Below are 20965 nucleotides of genomic sequence, written 5' to 3' on the forward strand. Positions count from 1 at the left end.
CATCTATTAAGAATCCACACCCCTAGGTATCTGAAGACTTAGAGCTTCCGAGGTATATCAAAAGTTAAGTAGCACCAAGTATATTTTTATATTTTGTTAAATTTGTCATGCTGCATATTTTTTTGCCTTTGTTATCCATAGGCGTGCTACATTAAAATGTCGCCCATCGTGTTTGGAGCATACTTAGTGCCACAAGGTAAGGTTGCATACTGTCGCCGTTATTGTTTAATACTTATTCTGAAGAAATCATACAAGAAGTTTTGGTAAATGAGACAGTCGACATAAAAGTGAATGGAAGTTTAATTAATGACATTAGGTGTGCCCACGATACAGTCATAATAGCCGACAACTTGGAAGACCTAGAAAGAATAATGAATAAAATATTAAGATATAGTGGAGAATACGGACTCTTTTAACTCTCTTAACATCAACAAAACCAAATTTATGAAAATTAGCAAGAACAACAATACAAACGAAATATTAATGGTAGGCGGCCAGTAGATTGAGAGAGTAAAAAAATATACTTACTTGGGAACGATAATCACAGAAAATAACGATTATACTGCAGAAATAAAAGCGAGAATTGAAAAAGCATGTGCCAACTTTGTGAAAATGAAAAAGATTTTATGCAGCAAAGAGTTGACATTGGCCCTCAGAATAAGACTAATTAAATGTTATGTACATAGTGTGCTTTACTATGGAGTTGAATCATGGACATTAAACCGAAATGCAATAAATCGACTTAACGCGTTTGAAATGTGGACATTTATAAGAGTGTTAAGGATTTCACGTGTAGATAGAGTCACGAATATAGAAGTGTTACGGAGAATAGGCAGACAGGGAAATGCAAAACACAATAAGAGAAAGGAAATTGCAATATCTCGGACATGTGATGAGAGGCGAAAGATAAAACATCTTGAGATTCATAATTTAAAAAAATAGAGTGTAGGAGAAGCGTAGGAAGGAGACACGTTTTCTGGTTGAAGAACCTGAGAGAATGGTTTGGTTGCAGCTCAAGGCAATTGTTCGAAGGACAGAATAGCCATGATGATTACCAACCTTCGTCGCAGAGATGGCACTTAAAGAAGAAATATAATTATTAAATTTACATGTCAAATTTACATGTCATTTTACCGAAATAAAATAATTGAATTTTTTCTCCCTTAAGGGATGGCATTATTTAAGCATTTAAAAGGAATTTTGATTATTATTACCAGAGAACGGCAGTTCTCGCCAGTGGCGCACACCAACACCCACGCGACACTATATACAGGGTGATTGATTGGTGGGGTAAAGCTCAATAGATTTGCTATAGCAATAGATAGCAATAAAAGTTAATAACAAAATTTTTAGCCAACTCTGAGCTTCACATTTTAAAATTAATTAGAATGTTACAGGATGTTCGATAACATCGTGGCAGACCAAACTTATGTTTTTTTAAATGGAACACCCTATATTTTATCTTATATTCGAAATCTTCTTACCTTCCCTATTACAAAAATATAAAGGTATGTTACAGGGGATTTACAAAGTTATAGCCAATTTTGAATAAAAATCGTAACAAGTTCAGCTCCCTGTATAAATAAAAATAAGCACAACTGCAATGGTTTATTGATGCTATATTTTTTTATTTATTGTCAAAATTTTTAAAATGCTTGACATTGCTAATTTTATTTATATCTAATACAGGGTGAGTCCAAACGCAAGTACATTATTTTCTCAGTAATTTTAAATAGAACATCCTGTATTTTATATCACTATTGAAAAGTACCATTATCGTACTTTAATTTATATACAACATTCCCTGTGTCTAAATTTATTAATTTTCGAGATATTTTCATATTTCACTGGACCAGTTGCGTGGTCACCCAAATCACCAAAATTCAATAAACTGGACTGATTTTTTTGGGGTTACGTTAAGAATGAAGGTTATAAAATACCTCCAATAACAAGGGATGAGATGAAAAATAGAATACAAAGTGAATCTCGAAGTGTTAATTTACAAATGCTTCGTAGTGTAAGTAACCCATTCACTCAACTCATTTTGAACACCTTATGTAATTAAATATATAAAATATTTTACTAAAAGTAGCTTTTATTTTCTTCAAAAATATTGTATTTTGTGTTCATGTTTTTTTTTGTAAAATTTTTTACTGATAAATTATTTTTTGTTCTTTATTTGTTACATTGTTACATTTACATAAAAAAGAAGTTTTTAATTGTTTTCACAAAATGTTGTATTTTGTGTCTGTGTTTTTTTTTGTAAAATTTATAACTAATAAAATATTTTTCTTTCTTTATTTGTTACATTTACATACAAAAGTAATTTTTAATTGTTTCAAAAATGTTGTATGTTGTGGTTGTGTTTTTTTTTTTGTAAAATTTATTACTAATAAATTATTTTTCTTTCTTTATTTGCTACGTTGTTACATTGATTACCGGATTAATAATCAGTAACCTTAAATTATCAGTTTTAAAAAATTCAGTCATGGCTTACTTAAAATTTGGAAAGATTTAGACCCCTAATTAATAATTTGCTCTGAAAAATTAAAATATCTCGGAAACAAATAAATTTAGACATAGGAAATATTATACAAAAATTAAAGTACGGTAACGATACTTTTCGACAGTGACATAAAATACACGGTGTTCCATTTAAAATTACTGAGAAAATAATGTACTTGCGTTTTGACTCACCCTGTATTCGATATAAAGAAAATTAACAATATTTATCAACCATTCTTAAAAATTTTCACAATCAACAAAAAAATATGGCACCAATAAACCATTGCTATTGTGCTTATTTTTATTTATACAGGGAGCTGAACTTATTACGATTTTCATAGAAAATTGGTTATAATTATAACTTTGTAAATACCCTGTATAACATAACAGGTTATTATATTTTTGCAATGGGGAAGTTAAGAAGATTTCGAATATAAGATAAAATATACGGTGTTCCATTTAAAAAAACATAAGTTTGGTTTGCCACGATGTTATCTCACCCTGTAACATTGTAATTAATTTTAAAATGTAGAGCTCAAAGTTGGCTACAATTTTTGTTATTAACTTTTATGGCTATCTATAACTATATCGGATCTATTGAGCTTTATCCCACTAATCAATCACCCTGTATACACGAAATTTTCGATTTTCTAAATCTGACGGAATTGAAAATTGTACCAACTCCCATCTTAAAGTTCAGGAAAATACTCACCCATTCATATATCAACCATCCATTTTGGCCCAAGGGTGTGGATTTTACGGCCCTTCCTATTTAGGGCCCGTTTTGCGTTCTGGTCTCCAAAACTCCCAAAAACTTCGAAAATTTAAGTCTTAAATCTTAGGCCAACGTTGGCCTAAGATGGTTGATTAAGTTTCGTGATAGGGTTTCACCATGTTCCCAGAGGTTATATCTTTCAACATCGGCGTTTAGCCTTTTCAATATTACTTCAAAATAATGTAGATTGAATTATATGTAATAACAACCATTGTTTGGTTCTGGGGCTATTTAGCAAGTATTTGAATTCACTGATGATGGACTGATAGGTCCGAAAACGTTCTGAATTGGACATATTTTATTCAATCCATTGGGATTTCTAAAATTTTTAGTAAATATACCTATTACATAGAAGTGGTTTTTACTTTATGTTAGAGTTTGTTTAACTATATGGTATACAGCCAACCTAGGGAACTACCCCTTTTTAGTTTTTATATCAAAGTTTTCTCTACTCTACTTACCGTAGATGATTTCCTTCTTGAACTAAAAACAGTCTTGGTCTCGCTTTCTGAGTCGGTACTACAACAACCATTAACAGTATCTATTCTATTTTCAGTTGCACTCTTTTCGACATCACAGTTGGAAGTTGATTCAAGTTTACTAAAACAATCAATTAGAAAATTCCAATTAAATTCCAGTTTATTTACACTACCACACTACTTAATAATAATAGAAGCAGTACGTAAAGGTCATGGTTACAGAATGGGGAACAAAGAAATCCAAATATTATTTTATGCAGAAGGCCGGATTACCAACAAAGACTTTCTTTAGCAGGAGCAGGGTTACCAACTTTTGAAGCTCGTCGACTCCGTGGTGACTTAATTATCACCTTCCGAATTTGAAAGTATGAATAGGGAGATTTGCAACACTTGTTTATTTTAGATGATCACAGCTGACTACGTGGACAGAGTTTGGAAGTGAGGAAGGAACTCTTTTCATCGATAATGCGCCAACATTTTCTATGTAATCGTATTTTTAGTATATGAAACAGTCTCCTAACGAAAATTATAAATTCTCCATCTATAAATGCTTTCAAAAACCAACTAGACAGTTATTTGTTTGTAAACTGATCAGTGTTGTGCACAATCTACTAATGTATAGTTTATTTGCGAAACTAATTTTTGTAATGTAGGTACTATTTCATTTTTCTTGTAAATGGGCCGTGACCCCAGCCCTTATTTCTATGTAATAATAATAATATATTTGCTGTACACCGAAAACGTGTTTCAAATCATTTGTATTTTATTGATTGCATAAAAAACAAAAAGAAGACTGTTCAGAATCGTATTTTAATATGATATACCTACTTATTTTTTCTTCCTATTCATAACATAACAAAAATATTGCAGCAGAAAGAAGATATCGATACTTGATGGATTCGACCGTTACTTGATGGAAGTTCATTTTATATAACAATAAAACACTGAAAACATTTGTTTTCTATACTTCCACAAAATGTATTACAACTATGTGATTACAGCTGTTTCGGCAGAGTGCCTTTCTTAAGTGATTTAGATTACTATGGGTTTGCCTTTTTAAAGTCTTTAACTGAAGAGGTTGAGGAGTGGGGAGCTGTTTGTCTCGAGTTGGTCATTCAAAATTATATCTGTATTTTTCAATTTATTAATTTCCATAGATTCTAATAAAGATAGCTTAAGGCCTTTATTTTGAATATGTAGAATTTGAAACTGTTCATTAAAAGAATGATTATGATCTAGAAGGTGAAGTGCGTATGTAGAAGTGTCTGTTTTTCTATTGTTGAAAGCCCGTTTGCGTTCTGCTATCCGTTTGTCAAAGGTTCTGCCAGTTTGACCGATGTAAGTTTTCGAACAGTCACCACAAGTTAGTTTGTAAACACCACTCTGTAGTTGTTTTCTCTTTCGGCTCTTGTTCTTAATATATTTGCTTAAGTTGTTAGTTCTGAAAGCTGGTGTTATTCCTTTCTTTTTTATGTATCTGGCTATTTTTGTTGTTATCTTGCCAGTATATGTGATAGAGCAGAAGGTACTGGGTTCTTTCTGTGGTGGTGGATAGACTAATTTCAGGGCTTTCTTATGGAGTTTTTGGTTCAAAATTTTGTTAATTGTTTGTTCGTTATAGCCATTGTTTACTGCTATTTGTTTAATGATGTTCAGTTCTATCTCGAAGTTATTTTTTGACATGAGAATTTCTGTCAGTCTATGTATCATGCTATGGTAGGCCGAAACAGCTGTAGTCACATAGTTGTAATAAATTTTGTGGAAGTATACTAAACAAACGTTTTCAGTGTTTTATTGTTAGATATCGATACTTTATCAATCAAGCATAACTAATAAAAGAAACTGTATTCAGTCGCGCATTAAGATAAGTCTCAGGAAGTAGATAATCTCCAATATAGTGTAGTACTTTAATTAAGCCATTGTTATATCAGTATAAAAATGTCCAGGTTGAAGTGTATTACACAAAAAAATTCAAATCTGAAGTACGTGAAGAATTTAATAAAGGTAAATACATCTTGTAGTCTTAAAATATTACAAAATTGAAACGATAGGATATATCTGTGTATATTAAAAAACAATTACAGGCTCCTTTCAGGTAACATATATGTATAAAGGAACTTATCACATATTTTTGAAAGAGTTTTGTGTGTTTTAAAATATTGCTGTTTCTATACATACTTTTGGGAATATTTTGATAATTCTAAAATTTACAGTTACAAATACATATACATAATTTTCTGTTATTAGAATGTAGTATTAAGCTAATAGGTCTGGATCCCGCGTATGAAAAAAAAGTTGATTAATAGCAAGCTGAAATTTTTTTAAATAGCTTAAGGGTGTCTAGTCAGACAAACTTTGATGTATGGGAATACTGGAACAGGGGAAGTTTTAATTGTGCAACAGGTAAAAAATTTGGAACGTCAGACTACGAAAACGTCCCATGTATTTTTTCGGACAGAACTTCCAATTAATTTTGTTACCCTTTCATTAAACTGTCCTGCAAAAATCAGACTGCTATTTATCACCAACTGGGCATTTTAATGAGTGGAACACGTAGAACATGTCAAATGACAGGAATTATGACAGGTGACAAATAGCAGTCTGATTTTTGCATAAGAGTTTAATGAAAGGGTAACAAATCAATTGGAAGTTCTGTCCGACAAAATACATGGAACGTTTTCGTGGTCTGACGTTCCAAATTTTTAACCTGTTCCACAATTAAAACTTCCCTGTTCCAGTGTTCCCATACATCAAAGTTTGTCCGACTAGACACCCTTAAGCTATTAACAAATTTTCAGCTTGCTATTAATCAACTTTTTTTTCATAAGCGGGATCCAGACCTATAACTGTCCACTTGAGATAAAATCTCGAGATTAGTCTCAAGGTGTTGTTCATTTTGGCATGGATGACTCGCTGGTGACTTGAGTCTCGAGACCAAGACAATTCCGTGTCGACTAGGGAGTCAAGTCAACACACAGCCCACTGTGTGACTTTATCGCGCATATACCTATTTTCGTTCTTTTCAAAAAAAGGTGCACAGGAATTGCACAGCAATTCAAAAATTTTATTCGAATATCTGCTATGCAGTTTATACTGCTTTTAGATTTAGTAAAATATCAGATTTATGAAAATATAAAGGGCCTAGCCAAGTAAAATGATGAAAAGTGCCCCCAACTCGATTCGAATTCCATATAGGTCACCGTTTAGCATATATCGTAAAACTAACTTTCTGAAATTTTTAGCCCCCTAGGTGGTCATGTGACCCACCTAGAGCCTAATTAGGGTTTTTATGTTTTTATTTTTTATCTCAGCCGCATCGAGAACTAGCGAAAACCTCTAAATAAAAAAGTTGTAAGCTTTAAAAAGTTCTGTCCGAAAATTTTTTTTTTAATTTTTGGCGGGAAATTTAAATTTTAGAACGATTTTAAAATTTTAAATGAGTATAAAAAAATAACTAAGACATTCGTTTTCACTAAAAAAATATATAGCGTGTATTTTTGCATATTGTTTCACCCTGAATTTTTTCAATTTTTTAAAATTGGTGAAACGCACCTTTAAAAATAAAAACCGCATATTTTCGGTTTTTTTTTTCGTTTTTTGATACAATTTTATACATATTTTTCAAAAAAGGTAACACCGTTACTGGAGTAGGTAAAAAACTGAAAAATAATTGGGGTCTGCTTAATAAAAATTTTTTGTAATGCCATCCATTTTCAAGATACAGGGCGTTGAAGAAAACAAAATTTTACACATTTTTTACGATTTTGCCGAAACTACTGGCAACATTGTAATAAAACTTGGCGGGTTTTAAGAGGTAGTTATTGTGCATGTTTTGACATACAATTAAGGATTTGATATTCATCATTGGCGCGCTTAGGGGTAATGGTCTGAACTTTTCAAAGAAAAAAAGATAGTACGCCACTGATATATTTCAAATTAACAATCATTTTTGAATTCCTCGTTCAATTTTCGATAAAAAAAACTATCTTCTCATTTTTTCATACGAGGCGCCGTTTTGCTGCAAAAAATTAAAAATCTTAACGCTTCCAAAGTATTCGAATTAGTTTTTATAATGGATGTACGAGTTTATGTACATAGATGTAGAAACTTTTCATAGAAGTTCGAATACTTTGTAAGGGTTAAGATGTTTTATTTTTTGAATAAAAATGGCGCGTCGTATGAAAAAATAGGAAGATAGATTTTTTGTCACAAATTGAACGAGGAATTCAAAAACGATTGTTAATTTGAAATATGTCAGTGGCGTACTATCTTTTTTCTTTAAAAAGTTCAGACCATTACCCCTATGCGCGCCAATGATAAATATAAAATTTTTAATTGTATGTCAAAAAATGCATAACAACTACCTCTTAAAACTCGCCAAATTTTATTACAATGTTGCCAGTAGTTTCGGCAAAATCGTAAAAAATGTGTAAAATTTTGTTTTCTTCAACGCCCTGTATCTTGAAAAGGGATGGCATTACAAATAATTTTTATTAAGCAAACCCCAATTATTTTTCAGTTTTTTACCTATTCTAGTGACGGTGTTACCTTTTTTAAAAAAATATATATAAAATTGTATCAAAAAACGAAAAAAAACCGAAAAATGCAGTTTTTATTTTTAAAGGTGCGTTTCACCAATTTTGAAAATTTGAAAAAATTCAGGGTGAAATATTATGCAAAAATACACGTTATATATTTTTTTCGTGAAAACGAATGTCTTACGTTATTTTTTTATACTCATTTAAAATTTTAAAATCGTTCTAAAATTTAAATTTCCCGCCGAAAATTAAAAAAAAAAAATTCGGACAGCACTTTTTAAAGCTTACAACTTTTTTATTTAAAGTTTTTCGCTAGTTCTCGATGCGGCTGAGATAAAAAATAAAAACATAAAAACCCTAATTAGGCTCTAGGTGGATCACATGACCACCTAGGGGGCTAAAAATTTCAGAAAGTTAGTTTCACTATATATGTAAAATGGTGACCTATATGGAATTCGAATCGAGTTGGGGGCACTTTTTATCATCTTACCCGGCTAGGCCCTTTAAATTGTGTAACTACCTTTGTATTTCGTTTGCATCACAATTATTAAATTTTATTGAAAACTCATCAAATAAACTCACTTTTTTTCGCGATTCCTGTATAAACTTTTGATTAACATTTCATAAGAACTTTTTTTATTCGTAAAGAAAAATTATTTGCAAAATTCCACCATCGGTGCAATGCCGCGCACTCATTTTTTAGCAAGTCAGGATTTTCTTTTTTACTAAACACCAACCTGAGAGTAGTCTCAGCTCTTCTGACATATACAGAAGACTGGAGATTAGATCTCGAGATCATAAACATGTCCTCTTGTGAAAAGCGCGGTCTCGGCTACAAGTCACAACTTATCTTTGAGAGTTCCCACAGACCCATATCTCGAGGCTCTCCAGACTATTTGGTCTCAAATGTACATTTAGCTTAAGCTTTGTCAACGAATCGTACCTACTCACTGGAATAGGGCTTTTCATCGATTGTCATTTGTTTCAAGCTTCTGTCATATGTTGTATAATCTGTGTATAATATTAATATACACGGATTATACGACATATGACAGAAGCTCGAAACAAATGACTGTGAATGAAAAGCCCTATAGACGCACACGTGAAAAATTTTTAAAATAGCTTCAAAACTGAAATGTCTATACCTAATCATAGTACATTATTGGACGGTAAAATATTGCAAAACCAACTTTTAAAGAACCGCTTAGATTGACATGAAATTTGGCATACACATAGGTAACATGTCAAAGAAGAAAAGTGATATTGTGCCGATGTGTGCTTTTGCCATGGGGGTGAGTTTCACCCCTTCTTGGGGGTGAAAAAATATACGTTCAAAATAAGTCCGCAAATGGATAAACTGACTAATTCTAAGCAACTTCAGTTCCATAGCATTTTTTACTAAGTTAATACTTTTTGAATTATTTGCAAGTAATTATGTTAATTTTTCAATAAAAAACACTTTTTAGATGATTTTTTGCAAATAACTCAAAAAGTAAATATTTTATCGAAAAAAAAAAACGTTTTTGGCAAAGATATAGCCCATAAAAAAGTGAGATCCCTAGACCTAGTAAAAGAAAAGTTGAAACTAATGAAAATTAGGTTCCTACTCGCCAAATTCCAAATCGAATATTTCAACATGAAATAACCAAAACTTGAAGCACTTTTTGGGGAAAACTCATCATCATCATCATCATCATCAATGGTGCTACAGCCCTATGAAAGAGCCTCGACCTTCCCAAGTCTATTACGCCAGTCAGTTCTATCCATTGCCAACCGTTGTACCTTTATACAACCAGTGTTAACATATGGATCGGATCGGAGGCATGGACCATCTCCAAGGCAGATGAAAACCTCCTGCTTACATTTGAACGAAGGATCCTAAAAATAATATTCGGTGGGGAAAACTCATAACAACTTTTTTAAATGTTTTTTAAAAAGGCTTTATTTTTGTATTTAAAAAAAGGTTCTAGCATTAAAAAAAAGGAAGTTACGCTCAAAATAAAGTTGGTCCCTTTTTTTTGGTAAAAAAAATCGTGAAAATCACCCCCAATTAGCATCCCAAATGAAATTAATCGTTACCACTTCACAAGTTCCTTTAAGCGTGTATGTATTGTTTATAATATGATCTGTAAGTTTCATCGTTCCTAAGTGTTTATTTTTGAAGGGGCTGTTGTTAAAATGGCTTGAACTAGTCAATAATCACGAGTGTATGTAAATTTTGAACAGCCATACCTTAACCAATTTTTGCCTTACAGAAAAACAAAAAATCCAAAATATTCAGAAAAGCAAAACCTACATTTTTTACTGTTTATAATTTTTGGTATCAGTAATAAATTTTAAAGAAAAAAAGCATTTTTTCAAAATTAAAAATTTAAGAAATTAAATAAAGAAAAAAAAATTACTTTAAAACCAAATTATTTAAAAAATTGAACCGATGAAACTTACAGATCATATAAATAATACATAAGTAAAGTAACTTGTGAAGCGGTAACGATTAATATGATTTAAGATGCTAATTAGAGGGTTATTTTCCCGAGTTTTTTTGATCAAAAAAATGGAGACCAACTTTATTTTGAGCGTAATTTGCTTACTTTTCGAGATAGAAATTTTTTAAAAAACAAAAATAAAGTTTATTACACTTTAAAAAAGTTATAATGAGTTTTCCCCCAAGCATTGCATCATTTTTTGGCTATTTCACGTTGTAATATTCGCTTTTGAAATTTGACGGATATGAACCTATTTTTCATTAGCTACAACTTTGCTTCTACTGGATTTAGAGAGTTCATATACACACACCATTTATTTCACTTTTTTAGATTCTTTGTTTTTGCTAAAAATGTTTTTTTTTTCGATAAAAAACTTACTTTTTGAGTTATATGCAAAAAACCGCCTAAAAACGTGTTTTTTTATGAAAAATTAACATATTTCCTCGCAAATAACTCGAAAAGTATTAACTTGGTTAAAAAGTTTTGTTCTGTGCTATAGAACAAAAGTTGCTTATAATTAGTCAGTTTATAGATTATATATTATTATTATTATTATACATAATAAACACTTATCTTTTACGATTTGCTGTGTTTACAGACTGCTACAGATACTGCTTATAATAATTATGTTCAACTTAATTAATTTTTTATCCGTTCTAGCTTCAACTTACAAAAACCTAATTATTGCCGGTGACTTCAATCATAGAGATTTAAAATGGCCACATCCTGTACCTCAAAATGCTTCATCTAGACTTCTTCTTGATTTTGTACAAGATTCACATCTCCAACAAATTGTTACTGAACCAACCCGTTTCCGTTCTGGGCAGCAACCCTCCATCTTGGATTTAATTATTACTTCTGATAATGATTTAATAAACAATTTAGAATACTATCCCCATTTTGCTAAATCCGATCATGCAATTCTTCAGTTCCAAATGCAGTTAATTCTTGTTACTGATCCAAAAAAATTATACTCATCAAGATATTTCATTGATTATAGAGGTATTAATCATGATGTGTCACTGGTTGACTGGGCTTCCGTCCTGTCGTTACCAAATGTACAGGAAAACTGGAATAATTTTCATGAACAATGTAGCAACATCATAAAAAAGAATACAAGCTCAAGACTTATAACTACATTTCCTTCTAAACCCTGGATTAATTGGGATATTCAAAGATTGATTAAGAGAGAGAAAGCTCTTTGGCAAAAGTATCAAAGATCACGTTTGGAGAATGATTTTGTTACGCATAGGAATGTTGCCAACCTATTGAAAACAAAAATTGGCAATGCTAGGAGAAACTATGAAAACAATATTATAGACAGCAATAATCCAAAGAAGTTTTATAAGTATATTAGAACTTCCATAAACACAAAAGTTTCTGTTCCTCAATTAAAAACAGACTCAGTGATATTACAAATGATGATTTGAAAGTGGCTACAACTTTTGCTAGGAGCTTTTACGGATCTTTTACTTTAGAACATGATGGCCCGCTCCCAGACTTACATTATGAACCCGTAAATCATAGTTCTATTACCTCAGTAGAATTTTCTCCTGATGATATTGTTAAAAAACTTAAAGAACTTGACACCAACAAATCTCCAGGACCAGATAATCTTTCTCCTACTTTCTTGAAATCATGTGCAAACGCTCTAAAATATCCACTCCATTTGCTTATGGAACAATCATTCCACTCTGCTACTCTGCCACTTATTTGGAAAGAAGCACGGGTGAAACCAATTTTTAAGAAAGGAGATAAACTCGACCCCAAAAATTATAGGCCTGTTAGTCTCACTCCAGTTATATCCAAAGTTATGGAATCAATTATTGTGGATAATTTACGCATATTTTTGAACCAGCATCAAATAATCCCGAACGAACAACATGGCTTTACCAGTGGAAGATCGGTTGTTACTAACTTGTTGTGTTGCCTAAATGACTGGACTACCGAAGTAGATATGGGACAGGATATCGATATTATCTACTTAGATTTTAGCAAGGCTTTCGATAAAGTTCCAAGAGAAAGGCTTTTGCAAAAGTTAAACAGGATTGGAATTCGCGGGCAACTGTTAAACTGGATTTCAGCCTTCTTAAGTGAAAGAAAATTTTCAGTAAGAATACAGTCTTCAAGTAGCCCCCTATATGACGTAATAAGTGGAGTCCCCCAAGGATCTGTTTTAGGGCCACTACTGTTTAATATATTTACATCGGAGCTAAAATACATCATTTCATCAAAGTTTTCGGTTTATGCGGATGACACAAAGCTGTACAACAATCCTAAAATAAACTCTCAGTGTTTGCAAAAAGACTTGGACAGCATTTCTCGATGGTGTACTGACTGCTTGCTACCGCTTAGTATAGAAAAATGTGTCGTTCTTCATGTCGGCAAAAATAACCCTCGGTTGAATTATTTTATTAACGGCATCGTTTTAAAAAAGACCGATTGTCACTCTGATCTCGGCGTGTTAATAGACTCACAATTGTCCTGGACTCCTCAAACGTTGCAACAGTGTAATAAAGCCAATCGCATGGTATACCTTATTAGTAAAGTTTTTTCGTCCTGTGACAGTCGAACCTTAGCAAAATTGTATAAAACTTATGTGAGACCTATATTAGAATTTGCTAATTCAGTGTGGTGTCCGGTTCTTCAGCGTGACGTAAATATGCTGGAAAATGTACAGCGACGAGTAACACGGATCCCGTATTCATTGGTGCGTCCCTCATATGAAGATCGTTTAAAGATCATGGATTTAGTTCCATTATCCGCCCGCAGACTTAGAGGCGACTTAATTACAACATTCAATTCATTTCATTACGAAACTTCTTCACTCAGAAATTTCTTTACAATAAATACAGATGAGCGGTTAAGAGGCCATCCCAGAAAGCTAAGAAGAGAACTCTGCAGAACCAACATCAGGTTAAACTTTTTATCAAATAGGGTTGTTCATGCTTGGAATTCATTACCAGCTTATGTCGCTATGGCGCCTAGTACAAATAGTTTTAAGAATAGACTCGATAATAATTAATTGTATTTTTTATTTAATTATATGTAATTCAGCTTAAGTGTAAAACAGCTAAGTACCAAAATTTGTTTAGCTTTTAGAGTATAATAGGATTCTAATCCTCTACTCTTATTGAATGTTAATAATAATAATAATATATTTTGAACGTATATTTTTCATCCCCTAGAAGGGGTGAAGGGGTTACCTATGTGTATGCCAAATTTCATGTCAATCCAAGCGGTTCTTTAAAATTTGGAGCAAAAACCGTGAAACAATGTACTATCATTACACGATGTGTCTACATTATTTTCGGCGAATAATAGTCGAATGAGATAATATGTCACACTTACATCAAATTTAAAATTTTAAAAAATATAAACTCATTACTTACTTCTTGAAACCGGAATCTAGCAACTCATTCACATTGTACAAATCTTTTTCTACTTTATTCGAGAATTTCTCCCTTCTTATCCTCAGCTGCTCCTGACAGTCTTGTTTTCTCTTCCTCTTCATGTGTTGTCTCTTTCTGATGTGCTTCAGCTTTATTCTTGTCTTTTCGACCTCGTTGCTTGGACTAGTAGCGACTATTTGAGAGTGAATTAAACATAATATCCAGAACATCAAGGATGGAATTGTTATTTCCATACATGATAATGGCTAGAAAAAAATTAAGTATAATTATTTTACATAATAAGGATTGATTAAAATGTTTATATCAAAGGAGTTGTAAATATTTATATTAGACGTGTGTTCGTATTAACGTCTTAAGCGCTGGTTTCCTCGAAAGCGGTGCCGACAAACTGCGACCGTAACACTGCGATGAATGACGTCATAAAAAACTGTACCATGCAAAATAAGCGGTGGTTTCCAAGGATGCGTTGGAAGACACCGCTTGCTGAGTTTGCACATTCCATTGCCGCAGTGAAGAACCTTAAATTTTTCACCGCAATCTGACGTAATTCGTCGCAGTGCTACGGTCGCAGTTTGTCGGTGCCGCTTTCAAGGAAACCAGCGCTTTAGAGGCTGACTCAAGACTTGTCTCTTCGAGGTGTGTCACATAACATTTGTTGTTATAAATAGAAGCACGCAGGAGATCTGACACACTTAACCCGGCATTGGTCGCTAGGTAGGTTTGTACGAGAGTGGTTGCGCGTGAGATTTTCTCTCACATATCCAACTTTTGCCTTTCTTTACAAAACAAAATTTTTAAAACAGATTTTAAACTTTTTTTATTAACTAATAGTCGAGGAAATGAAACTGAAAAATTGGCAAAACCTCGCAATTTTTTCGTCCAGCATCGATTTGTACAAAAATTTGGGATTAGGCTCATTTCACCCTCTAGTTAATTTTCTATATTGAGCCGTTGTACGCTTTTGGTTTTTTAAGGGTGAAAACTACCCCTAAAAAAACTACTTATAAAAAATTATAAAACAACATTTTAAACTTTAATATTGTTAACATTTGGTTCTTATTAGTTACATAATGATTGTTTTATGTTTTAAAATATACTACCATAATATGTCGACTCTTAAAACCACCCTTATTGGAGCTCTATATAAAAAATTACTTATCCTAAAAGAATAATTTCGGCTTGCATCGATTTACATAAAAATTTGGGATTAGGATCATCTCACCCTGTACTTCATATTCTATAACATGCTCAAGGGCGTCGATTATTTTTAGACGTGTAAACTACCCCCTATTTTCAAAAATTATATAAAAACATTGTAAACTTTAATATGGGTAAAATTTGGTTTTGATTGGCTAAAAATAATGATTGTTTTATGCTTTAGGATATGATATCATAATATTTTAACCCTTAAAAACCACCCTTAAGAACATTACAATTTTTATAAGTAGATAATTTAATAGATTTATACAGAAAAAAAAGTAGAATTAAAGAATTACAAAAATATTGATTTACACAAAAATACGAATTTACAAATATGTAAAAGTACAAATACAAATGGTTTTTAAGTCATCTTACAGTATACGAACCAGTTCTGTGGTATTATACATGCATTGAAAATGTTCTATAAGCGGACTTTTCGAATATTTCGAAAAAAAAATTGTTTTATAAACATAGCTCCTTCATTTTTGGCGATAAAAAGTTTTTACAAATATGATTTTGTAGGATTTTTAAAGAACTATAGAAATTTGTAAATTAAATTCCGTTAGATCCCTTAATTTTTAATTGGGGTGGGTTTAAAGGGCTCGAATAAGGGGGTGTTTGCTCGTAAATAGGGGTTTTAAACAGCTATATCTCGCTAACTATTTACAGTAGTGAAAATCTATGAACAATATAATTTTAGCTATTAAAAATGCTACAATTTAGTAAACTATCAGTATTTTCGTATCTTGAGTATTTTCGGAGATATTTGGAAGTAAACGGTGAAAAATACGAAATTGCAAAAAATCAATTTTTCTTTAAAGTCCGCTTTTTCTAAAATTAGGCCTTTTAAATAAGTCGAATTTCTTGGGTGTATTGACAATACAAATATACAAGGAAATACAGAAAGGTGAAGAGCGATTTTTAATTAGGAGGGTAGTTAGGGGGTTATTTTCACTGATTTTTTAGTAGACAAAAACAGATACCGACCTTTTTTTGATCATAAGTCGCTCTATTTTCATGTTAGAAATTTTTTGTTATTATTCTTTAAAAGTTTTAATTTTATCGCTGAAAAAAAAAATAATTTAAATTTTCCTCGAAAAATGCAAAGTTTTCCCGTTATTTGGCTTTGAATATTTCAAATTATGCATTTGACGAGAAAAGCTAACCTTTAACATGTCGTATCTAGGTTTGTATTAGTCATAAAGATATTATACCGAAAGAATTTAGTTTGTGTTACTAAAGGGTACAATTTTGTTATCTGCAGTTTTTTTGATTAAATGCATATTTTTCGAGGTATTCTCAAAAAACCCTCTAAAAAAGTCGATTTTTTCGACGAAAAACTGTGACTTTCAAGCGCGAATACTTTTTTTATTAAAATTACTTTTTACATCGACTTACATGGTTAAAATGTAATAAAAAATTCCCACCCCCGAGATGGGGTGGCAACCACCCCCAAGGTTTTAGCGTACAGCGGCATGATATAGAAAATGATCCTTGGCCTATTCCCTACCTTCTGTGAAAATTTCAAGTAAATACATGCTGGACGAAAAAATTGCGAGCCAAAATGCTTCATTTCCTCGACTATAATGAAATCTGTGATAATGATAAAAACATAATATACATAATAATATGATAAGATACAAAAAAAAAATGATCGGAATTAAACCATAATTGAAGAGTACAGGGGAAAACAGGGAATGTAACTTTTTCATGAATTTTGGTTTTTCTTGCCATTTGGTAGCAAAACTGAGTACTATCGAGTAGCCTATCGATTCAGGACAATAACTATAAAGATCAGTCTACATATATAAATTTTCTAAGAATTTGTATCCAGGCGAAGAACCAGGATTGCCCGCACGCCACTGAACCAAAATAAGGAATGTTAGCAGTTTTTTGATGCATTATTAAATTAATAAGTTAATATAGATTAATATTATAGAATAAGAATTGCTAGGAATCTCCTATGTAGTTTTTAGATATCACAAGAATTAAACCTTTATTGGTGTTTATCTCAGTATGTATGAAATGTGACATTCCTTGTTTTTCTCCTGTGCTCTTCAATTATTCAATCTCCGTATCTTCATAATTTACGGCACCGCACTTTACACAAGTATAACAAGAATGCTCTGGACAAATTGGTTGATGACAAGAATTACAATTTTTGTTTACTTTTCTATTTTTAGTCTATTGAAATGTTACATTTAGTGTGCATTTCTTAGAGGAGTCAATTTTATTTTTTTAATGTGTAGGGGGGTTCAGTAGAAGCTTAAGTTCAAGTTTTTGGGGTTGAGGCCGTTGTCACCCGGCCGCCATATTGGAAAAAGAGGTGCAAAGGGCTTTCGCGCTGTATCTCGTAAACTAGCTACCCTACAGAAAATTTAATTTCACATAAAATGAAGCAAATTAAATTTTCTACAATTTTATATCTATTACTTTTTATCGTAAAGTGACCAACAAAAAAGTTATAAACAAAAATAAGAGAAAATTTTGTAAGAAATTTCCTTTTGGAAGTTATAACTTTTTTTACGTTCATTTCACAATAAAATAACATCATAGCGATTTTGTAGAGGATTTTTCAATAAACAATTTTCACTATAAAGTTGTTTAATTTTATTTATTATCTAGGTTTTACAACGCTCCAAACTTGACCAGATTCTCGTAGAAAAATAATGCTTTTCTATCTACGAGCGGCATTTCGTTATGCCAGCCACGAAAATCAAATTTAAGGTGAATGATCAATTTTGGTCTATTTTTATGTTTTAGAGGTCGCTGAATCCGAATATGAAGTTTATTTTTATCTAGAGTTGGTGGAACATGTTAAAAAAATAAAGTTTATACAAAAATGCCAAAAATCAATTTTGATGATTTTTCAAATTTACCTCGCTGTATCTTTGGTCGCTGTAAATATTTCCTTTTAAAATTTTTACTGTGTCATCTCTGAAGTACGTAAATAACAATGAAATTTGTCCAAAATGTTTAAAAAGATTAAAAAAGGAGTTGTTAATTTATTAACATTTTGTCATCATATTTCGTTAGTTTCATGTTTACTTAAAAAAGTTGAGTGACAAACTTTTTAGTTTATAATTTTAACCAACACAACAATAAAATATAGTTCATGAAGAAGTTTTTTGGAAAATTTTAAGTCAAAATATGTAATAGGAAAAAAGTTATGTTACTTCATATACAGTCGGAAAAATGAAAGAATACCCATGAACGAACATATAAAACACGCTGTATTTTCCTGTCACCGTGTCACGAAGAAAGTTGCCCAGCGCAAGTACATATAATAATAATTATTACATGTACTTGCGCTGGCCAATTTTTTGTGTGACACGGTGACAGGAAAATACAGCGTGTTTTATATGTTCGTTCATGGGTATTCTTTCATTTTTCCTACTGTACCGGGTGTCCCAATAAGAATGGCTCTCGGCCATATCTCAGGAACCGTTTATAGTAGAGCTTTGAAATAAAAAATTTTATAACAAAAGTTGCCTCAGGAAAAGCCTGGAAATTATTTTCATAATTGTGGGACCACCGCTAGAGGGCGTAATTGAATATCAAAAATTAAAAAATCTAAATTTTACAAAATTTTCCTAATGAAGGGGCACTGGAAATCCGATCGTCGTATTCTTCATAAAATTCTACGCATATTTGATTTGACAAGTTTAGGTCTACCTTTGGAAATAAGAGGTGGGGGTGAGTGGGAACCTTGTTATGAAAAACTGGCTGTGAGTCCGGTTCTGCTTAATCAAATTTTGCAAACCTGGTCTTGTTGAAGACAGATCTTTTTCGTCAATCTAAAAGTTATGATTTCGAACCAACTTACTGAGTAATATGCCAGCTAGAAGGCGTTATTTAATTTTTTTCAGAAATCTAGTGTTCCTTGGAAAATATTAAATACAAACATGCATTTTTAATACCATATTACAAAATTAGACAAAATTAGCAACAGAATAGCGAAAACCGCATGTTAATACCTTTTTTCTATCTCGAGATATCTTACAAAACGTGTAAACTTAAAAACATAACTGTTACTGTCACCGGTAAACGAAATAATTCATTAAAAGTAGTGTGCTATGGAAACAACAAAGAAACATTTTCCAGCTGTCAACGTATATTAGGTCTTTTCAACGCTTCTCATTTGTTTCGAGCCTCGTTCATATCTCGTATATTAATATTATACACGGATTATACGGCATATGACAGAGGCTCGAAACAAAGGAGAAGCGTTGAAAAGCCCTATTACAAAGAAATAAAAACAACTATTTAGTGATGACATAAACGTTCAAATTTTTGCCCATCATTTTCGTTGCAAACATTTACTCTTTCAATAGTAAATTGAACAGCAGTCTCAATTTCTGCTCTCGATATGCTTTGAATGGCGTTTAGTATTCTCTGGATAATGTATTCTAGAGTAGTGTATGATGGGCAACAATTTGAATATTTAGGTCGTCACTAAGTAGTTCTTTTTGTTCTGTGTTATATTTAATTTTAATAGTATTGTTTCTCTTTATATTGTTGTTTTAATTAATTATATTTTTATACGTTGACATCTGGAAAATGTTATTTTGTTTTTTTTTCCACAGCACACTACTTTTCATTAACTTAGTTTACCGGTGATAGTAACAGTTATGTATAAAATTTACACGTTTCTCGAGATATCTTGAGATAGACAAAAGGTATCGACATGCGGTTTTCGCTACTCTATTGCTAATTTAATCTAATTTTATAAAGTATGATTAAAAATGCATACTTGTATTTAATATTTTTCAAAGAAAACTAGATTTCTGAAAAAAATTAAATAACGCCTCCCAGCTGGCTTATTACTTATTAGGATGGTTCAGTATCACGCTTACATTGAAGAAAAAGATCTGTCTTCAACAAGACCCAGTTTTCAAAATTTGATTTAGCAGAACCGGACTTACAGCCATTTTTTCATAACAAGGTTCCCACTCACCCCCACCTCTTATTTGCAAAGGTAGAGTTAAACTTGTTAAATCAAATATTCGCAGAATTTGATGAAGAATACAATAATCGGATTTTCAGTGCCCCTTCATTAGGAACATTTTGTAAAATTTAGATTTTTTTATTTTTGATATTCAATTACGCCCTCTAGCGGTGGACCCACAATTATGAAAATAATTTCCAGGCTTATCCTGAGGCAACTTTTGTTATAAAATTTTTTATTTCAAAGCTCTACTATAAACCGTTCCTGAGATATGGCCGAGAGCCATTCTTATCGGGACACCCGGTACAAGCGGCACACCCCAAAAAACGCTTATATTTCGAGATCCTTACCACGGTGTGGTGAATGGCTAATTTTTATCATACTTTATGATTTTGATATCAAAAATCGTTTTTTGCTCTGCTTAAGAATTTTGCATTTTGCGGTTGCGTCATTCTTCTTCTGAAGCGGCGAATTTGCCCTGAAACAACTTCTTGGGCCTTTTCTATATATGCTTAGAGTTATAAGTTTTATAGTGGGAAGAAAGGTCAAAAACAGATTAATAATAGCATAGGAATGTTAAAATCATAATAAATTGTATGAATAAAAAATATATATAAATAG

The 20965-nt window shown here is 31.8% G+C and overlaps 2 protein-coding genes across 6 annotated transcripts in view; one reads left to right on the forward strand and one right to left on the reverse strand.

The window, feature by feature from the left end:
* Positions 1-20965, reverse strand: part of LOC114327171 (protein phtf) — a 61673-nt gene that overhangs the window by 23940 nt on the left and 16768 nt on the right. For both annotated transcript variants that reach the window (XM_050650818.1, XM_050650819.1), the window contains 2 exons: positions 14176-14441; positions 3742-3880 (listed from right to left, as the gene is read on the reverse strand). In XM_050650818.1, the coding sequence (XP_050506775.1) occupies positions 3742-3880; positions 14176-14441 (405 nt within the window). The remainder of the gene's footprint in view (positions 1-3741; positions 3881-14175; positions 14442-20965) is intronic.
* LOC114327172 (N(6)-adenine-specific methyltransferase METTL4) overlaps positions 5704-20965 on the forward strand; it is a 43828-nt gene continuing 28566 nt past the window's right edge. For 2 of the 4 annotated variants that reach the window (XM_050650820.1, XM_050650823.1), the window contains exon 1: positions 5704-5763. The gene's annotated coding sequence lies outside the window, so the exon portion shown is untranslated. The remainder of the gene's footprint in view (positions 5764-20965) is intronic. The other 2 variants (XM_050650824.1, XM_050650822.1) reach the window with 2 other exon arrangements.

Source organism: Diabrotica virgifera, chromosome 5 (assembly GCF_917563875.1).
Source record: "Diabrotica virgifera virgifera chromosome 5, PGI_DIABVI_V3a".
Classification (NCBI taxonomy): domain Eukaryota; kingdom Metazoa; phylum Arthropoda; class Insecta; order Coleoptera; family Chrysomelidae; genus Diabrotica; species Diabrotica virgifera.